At 54.4% G+C, this 7,323-nt stretch overlaps 1 protein-coding gene across 3 annotated transcripts in view; it reads right to left on the bottom strand.

Annotated features, from left to right (window-relative positions):
• Window positions 1-424: 424 nt before the first annotated feature.
• The window catches only part of EPHB1 (EPH receptor B1), a 51,951-nt gene continuing 45,052 nt past the window's right edge, over window positions 425-7,323 (bottom strand). The window contains exons 16-17 of one of the 3 annotated variants that reach the window (XR_014587996.1): window positions 6,009-7,316; window positions 425-771 (exon numbers count right to left, since the gene is read on the bottom strand). Coding sequence is in view for 1 of the 3 variants with exons in the window: in XM_083848201.1 (XP_083704327.1) it covers window positions 7,208-7,316 (109 nt within the window). In the remaining 2 variants the exon portion in view is untranslated. Of the gene's footprint in view, window positions 772-3,058; window positions 4,387-5,752; window positions 7,317-7,323 lie in introns of those variants that run through there. The other 2 variants (XR_014587997.1, XM_083848201.1) reach the window with 2 other exon arrangements.

Raw genomic sequence — 7,323 nt, 5'->3', positions numbered from 1 at the left:
TAGGTATAGGTTCAAGCAGAGCACTGGACTTTGACAGGCCCTGGCACGCCTGGGGAAGCGAGGAGCCTCTGTGCTCACACCACGCAGCCGGCACTTTCATCCAAGTCAGCACTTCCAGCACGGCTTCCCCAAATGACTGCACATGAGTGTTTTGAAATGTGCTGTGTGTAAAAACCCGTGCCAAGAAAATTCCTTCTTGCAGCTTTTTTTTTTTTTTTTTTTTCAGCAAGCAGCCACTGATAGGGATCAATGGGAATAAAGTCACTTCATTTACAAACCGGAGAGCCAAATCTGATATACATCAAAATTCGAGGTAAGTCAAGGAGCGATGGAGCACTGCCAGCTCCCCAAATGAATATTCATGGCCAAGTTGCAGATAACACGGCAGCAGTAAGACCGCCTCTGGGAAGGAGAAGAGAAAGGATCAGGCTTATTTCATTATTTTTATTGAGTGCAATTCTCTCTTTAGTACAATATTCTCTGAAAGTTACCGTTACAAACTCCGACAAGTTCAACACAATCGACAAACTGGGGAAGGGGCAAAAAATAAGAAATAAAAAATGATAATTAAAAAAAAAAACTTACAATGGGTGAAAACCTGTTACAGACACCTCACTGTTATGTACAGGACGGGGCGCTGCCAGCCGGCATGGGGCATGCTGCAGCAGCGGAGGCTCCCGCAGCCCAGCTCGGGGCTCCGGAGATGTCCCAGCTCATCCCGTGGGCGGCGGAGGGCGCGGGACGGGCGGCGCTGCTGGTGCATCCGTACCCCTGCAAGGGAAGAGTGGGGAACGAGGGTGAGAAGGAGCCTGCCCCGTGCAGAGCTGCATGGTGCGGGCTTAGCACAGCCCCGATGCCACTCAGGGAGCGCCTCGGGCACGCAGAAGTCGGGTTTGGAGCAGGTTCGGCAAAGCCCGTATGCTGCGTTTCCAAAACTAATAACAAAGAAAAGACAGCGACCCCCCAAAAGGTGCTTTTCCCCTCCCCACACTGCAATAGAAGCACCCCTGGGGCCAACACAGAAGCCAGCAGTCAAGCACCAAAAACCGCTCCTTCCAAAGTAACAGAAACCATCGCTTTTCTCTGCTGCTGAGGGAAAGGCTCACAAACCCAAAGAGCAACCACCAAGCACTGCACAGCAGCAAAATCCCATTTCTTAGTCCCTTCCGAGAGGCAAAGATGTTTTTAATACAGAATTGCACCTCGGAAGCATAAAGCCACTACATTAAATAACAATGCCATTGACTGCTGCACCCCTTGCTTGGCTGCCGATAACCGGGGATCGCTGCCATAATTATTCCAGGGCACCTCTGCGTGAATGTGCCGGTGCTTTTAAAAAAAATTCCAGCTGTGGCTGACATTTTGCTCCTATTAAAATTCATCATTCTGCTGAATGAAAATCATTTCTAGCAAATCCAGGTAGTAATAAAACTTCTATTTAGTAATTTAGTGCTTGGCGGAAAAGGGGGCACGCAAGAAAGGGGAAGAGAAACTGAGATTATCAGAAAGAACGTCGCGAAGACAGAAAGAAAAGCAAGCAGTGTTTGGGGGAAAAGTTATTGCTGTGCATTTATTATGTACCAAGGTCCATTTTTGGTGCCACGCTCAGAGATGCAGCTGCACACACATTTTTGAGAGGAAAACCCACCCTGCAAGGGAGGTGCCACGAGCATCGGCATCGCCTCCAGCAGCACACTGGCCCCGGGGCGCCGCCGGTGGTCAGGCAGCCTGAAAACTCAAAAGCCTGCTGCACATCCGAGACGCCCGTGACCGAGCAGAGTGCAAACGCCTCTGTTATTCCCAGGTGCTACTCGCAGGGAGCGCACCGTTCCCACCAGCCATCCCCAGGGAAGAAGGCAGCCTCTGGCATGGGCTGTATCTTTGGCTGCCAGTCCTGCTCAGCATTAATTGGCGTTGATAATTGCATTGATGTTGACCATAATTTTCTTGCCCTCTCTCCCCACCTTGGCACGGGGGTTCAATCGCCTAACGAGACCCTTGGGGATAAGCAGCAGGGAAAGCTGCTCCCCAAGAAAGTGCCCAGGCAAAGACAGCGTGCGTGCCAGACAGATGGACAAGGGAGAAGAAATGGGAACGAAGAGGCGACCGAGGCTTCTTTGTTCGGGAACATGGAGGGAAGTTCACTCAAATTCATTTTTTAAGTGGATAACACAAACTGCGCTAATCCCCCCCAATGCTTATCCGGAGTTAATGCGGCCGTAAGCAGATTTTTGCCTAATCCACTTCCGCGGCCGCCCTGGAAGGGCGCGCCTGTTTTGGGAACCAGCTCGTTCAGCTAATCCACTTACAATTCACACAGCTGATTTCTTTGGATTAACCTCCACAAGCATTCCCGTGCTGAGGGGTGACCCCATCCGCAGCCACGCCACCAGCTTCTCCTCCTCTTGCTGTCAGATAAAACATGGACCCAAACCAGCAGAAACCCCAAAGAGAAGAATGCAGAGTCAAAACCCACGGGCAGTAGAAACAGGAGAGCAGCACAAGGCAGCCGAGGGGTTTTGGAGGAGCGCGAGCTCGGCTGGGACACACACAGAGGAGAGCCATTCGTGGGGCCAGGAGCAGTGAGGTGAGACCCCGTGCCAAGGCAGTCCCACCAGCACAGGTGGGCTATGGGGAAGGTGCCTCTGCTCCATCACTGCTTGGGGTGCTTCAGGCTCCTTCAGGCTCTTCCAAAACAGAAAGGAGCCTCACCTAGAAAGGTCTCCTTCCATCTCTTGGAGCATCATTTTGGAGGCACTCAAGCTGTACCAAGATAGGCATCCATCCTGGCAGGAGCATCCATAAACGGGGCACCAAAACAGACAATGCCGACAGGGATGTTACATGACCTCTTGCAGCTCCTCATGCCATGGGGACTCCGCCAGAGAAGGGGAGGCAGAGCACGTGGATGAACACACGAGGTGGATGTGAAACCCTGACCTAATGCCCTGCCTTCCCATCGGCATTTTAGCAGGGTGCCAAACGGACAGCAGGATGGCCTTGGAGTTGCGACGCAGCCCCGAGAGCTTGCAACTCCACTGCTGGTTCTGTAAATCCATTTCTCACCTTAGAAACTGCGTGATGTTTTATCCTTTTTTCTTTTATTTTTTTCTCAGCACAAACAGAGGGCAGCCCAAATATACAGGCTGTTCTTTATGCCTCAGAGGCTCGATTCAGCCCCTTACAGACACCGATGAGTCCATCCCCATCCCTCCAGACGAGGCTCCGCAGTGCACGGGGATGGGGCCGCAGCCCCGTATTCTCTGGGGGAAAGGAGCAAGGCAAGCACCAAAAGCTGACGGGCTTGGAAATAACACTCTGGGCTTGCTCTTAGTTAAAAACTGGCCGCCTGCTGCTTTCATTGCCAGCCCCGCTCTGACTTGCGGCAACATTTAAAATTAAATATACATAAGTGCTTTCAAAGAACTGCTAATTTGAAGGTCATTAAATGGCACAAAGCGCGTTCCTCCTTTTTTCTCGAAAGAGGCACACAATGCTGCTATTAACACGCGCACCTCGTCCCCCCTCCTGCCCTGGACACGCTGGGCTCCCCTCGGCGGCTGTTTTAATTACCGCTATTGAGCGAGCGCCTCCTCCCCACGCCGCATGCTGGGGATGGCGCTTTGGGAAAGGAGCAGCAAGTTCCAGAGGGGGAACAAAGCATCCAAACTGCAGAGGGGCTCTCGCCCCCGGGCCCCTGGCAGTTGCTGCAGGAATGCGCAGAAGGAGCCGACAGCCCCAGAGCACGGCTGTGACAGCAAGGGTGAGGAGCAGGGCCGGGGTCAGGATCCATCCCGGTGGCACCCAGCGATGAAGGAGCCCCAGAGCCAGCACCGGGTGTGCTGGGTGAACCCTGGGCCCGAGGAAAGGTCAGTGCAGTGGGGGAGTCGCTTTGTTTCGATGAGAAACGCCTTTTTTTTTTTCCCTCTTTTATTTCCTATGCAAAGTGAAACTTCAGGGGAAAAAATTATTTCCGAGACACCCCTTTCAATTTAGGATCGAGGAAAGGAACACCAAGCACGACACAGAGCAGATGATGTGAAATGGGAGCTTTCATTTCTGGTTTGAGTTTTCTGGGGGGTTCTTTCCTCACTGAAACCATTTGGCAGAGTCCCTCTCAGTCTGCAAAGCATCCACCTAACCCGAATCCACATTCCTCCTCGGTCCAGAGAAAAAGCAACAGCAAGGCAGAGGCTCCTGCCCCAACTGGAGCATCTGGGCAGCTTCTCCATCCATCGCTGGTGGAAGAGACCTCTTGAACGATATGGACGATGCTGCTGCTTGCTTGCCACCCCCTCTAAATCCAGAGGCAACAACTGTCAGCCAGACTTGCTCATCACTGGTGGTGCCGGTGATGCTTCAGGCCCTGTTTGCATCCAGCTACGTCTGAAGAGAAAAAGAAGTGCCTAAAGTCTCTGAAGGCATGGGACCAGGTGGCCCACCTTTGGACATCCGATAGACAGCCACCCCTTCGCCAGCCGTGCCTCAGCCCTGGAAGAATTGATCATACCATCCTCAGACTCCTTGTTGAGCCGCGGCTCTCAAGTGACACCACAGGGGACATCTCCAGGCCCCAGTGCCACCGCAGCGGCTCCAGCCCAAGGCAGACGCTGCCATCGCAGCAAGGACCAGTGAGAAGAGCGTTGCTGGGAAGGGCCTGCCCCACCGCAGCCCAGGAGGCGTGGGGTGCACGTGGGATGCGCAGGGCTGCAGGTTAGGTACAGGCAGCGGTGCCGTCGTGTCGTCCCTCCAGCCCCAGGCGGGCGGCAGAAGGACAGTGAGCGGGGCAGAGCAGCCGCAAAGGGGGAGTTTTGATATTTACCCTGTGTCATTGCCATTTGTCCCTTCAAATGCCTTTAGCTTCCTTCTAATAAAAGAGAAATGATTTAAAAAAAAAAAAAAAAAGGATCCATCAGCTGCAGTGAATACCAACGTGGCGAGGCAGCGCGTTAGCATGCACGGCGCTCGCTCCATCTGCATGTTGTATGCAGTGCGACAACATCCCGGAATACAGATTCGGGCCGCGAGGATCCCGAGAGGTACCGGCAATCGTCTATCTGACAGGCCAGGAGCAGTCCCCGCCATTGTAAACACGGGGTGTTTTTCTCTGCCTCTTTCTCCGGAGGGAGCTCAGCGATTCAAAACAAGCTCATTCCTGCAGCTCGCTCGCTCCCGCTCTCCGGCAGCACGGCGGGCCGTTTCCTTAGACGACTGGGAAGAAAAACCCGGAGTAAAGAGCACCCCGACACGTGGGTCCCTCTCCTGCCGGCAGTGTCAGCCCCTGTCCCCCCCAAGCCACGCACCCCGCTCCCCAAGGGCTGGCTCTCCCATGGGGGGACCCCAAGGGGAGAGGACCCCGATGTCCCCACCGCTCGCAGCCCGGGCACACGCTGCTGGCAGCAGGCGGAGGGAGGGCTTGTCCCCTCGTGTGGCACGGGTAGGGAGCAAACCTTGCGAGGCATCCCGATGGCACGTGTGGACACAGGGTATCCCTGCAGCATGGACGGACAAGGGACAGACGGACACGGGGCACCCCCACGGCACGGACAGACACGTGCTGCAGGGCAGGAGGATGGAGGGCATCTTACAGACACCTGAGGCACCCGGGTAGGGCTGGGAGGTACCAGGCAGTCCCAACACCTCCCCGACAGGGACCCGCAGCCCTTGGGGCACGGCGAGCCCCCGCCCCGGCTGCCAGCCGCAGTGATGGATCGTTACAACTCGCACATAGCCGCCTAAGTAAAAGCCTTATTAAGAGTTCATTCATTTTATAAACTCTCTGCGCAGTCCGCAGAGGGAAGTTAGATTGCCCAGACTTACAATATTCTGTGTAAACACTGACATGCGTCTAGTAATTTTAACTAGATCAATTTGCAAAGGAGATCAGCGGTCGGGAAAAAAAATCAAATTAAACACGGAAATATTCACTGGAAGAGGCTTCGAGGAAGTAAGCAGAAAAATACAGAAGGATGGACAGACAGAGAAGTACACGAGACAAATGGACCTACCTCTGAAGCCATGAAACCCAAGTCTGTAACCCAATATCAAAATCCTTAGGTCCACAAGATGGGGGAAATAAAGTTCTCCGTAGCCATCTTCTGCAGATCCCCGAGGCTCTGGAGGCCTCATCAGTCTCTTCCCCAGAGCATCTCTCCTCCTCCTCCTCCACAACCCAGTACCCACATGCCGCGACTCCTCCAGTCCTGTCCCCGCTGGCCCCTCGCATCCTCCTCATCCTCGTCCTGGTCCCGCCTGTGCCGCGCTGAGCACCGGCCTCGCTGGGGCCTCTGCCGGCTCCAGGCACAGATCCAGGCCTGGGACCCGGCCGTCCACTGCCTTCAGGTGGGTGGCGACCTCCAAGCAGCGAGTCCACGGTAGGTTGACAAGGTACACGCGCGCACACACACACACACACGGGAACACCTCTTTCCATTTTCCATGATGGATTTTTTTGTTGTTTTTCCTTTTTGCAAAAAAATGCAAGCAAAAGAAAAAAACCAAGGTTTTTCTATTGAAGGTACATCTCTTCTTCAATATGAAGACATTAACTGGATTGAGTCGGATCCCCCCCTTGCAGTGGTCAGCGAAGTCCTTTGGTAGTTGGCAGAGCGACACCTGGACACGATGGGGGCAGCTATGGAGGCTGCTGAGGAGGCTCCACCGGGCCGTGAGCAGAGAAGGGAGCAGGGGCAGCAGGAGGGGCTGGGGCAGGGAGGGAGAGCAAAGGAAGCAAGAAGGAAGGAAGGCGGTCGCTGCCGGTAGCTTCTCCGGTTGGGGAACTCAATCTGGTGCCTCTCCCTTCCCCAAAAGTCCCTTCCTCCGCCTCAGTTTTGACTACTGCTCACTGGCGGTGGGAGTGGAGTCTGATCTCTAGGATTTGGGTTCATTTCCCCAACATACATTGGTTTGTCTTCATTGTTGGCTGTTTTTTTGTGTGTGGTTTTGTTTTTTTCATTTTTAAATATACTATTTGTACATATTTATACTTATTTATACGCCGTTCCCCGTGACATCGGTAAGTGTGCTTCTGTAGGCGAGGAACGGAAGTCACCAGGCCGAGGCCAGTCCCAGGAGCATCCTTCGCCGGCAGGCGCAGCCCCCGGCCGCGGCCGCCCCTCTCCGACCGTCGCACCGCAGCTCCGTCAGTTCCTCCCCTCCCGCCTCCGCCGCCTGCCCTCCCCGTCCCCTCCCCGTTGAGCGAGGGACGTCACGCCATCGAGGTCGGAGACTGACTCATCTGCACTCGCATGGACTGGATGCTGTTCAGGATCTTCTTCTGGTGCCCAGCCAGAGTCACTCCTATTCTCAGGAGGTCTCTGGAAG

This window comes from Anser anser (genome assembly GCF_964211835.1).
Source record: "Anser anser genome assembly, chromosome: 9".
Taxonomy (NCBI): domain Eukaryota; kingdom Metazoa; phylum Chordata; class Aves; order Anseriformes; family Anatidae; genus Anser; species Anser anser.
The sequence above is the reverse complement of the archived record's forward strand: the minus strand, read 5'-3'. Positions and strand labels throughout refer to the sequence as shown.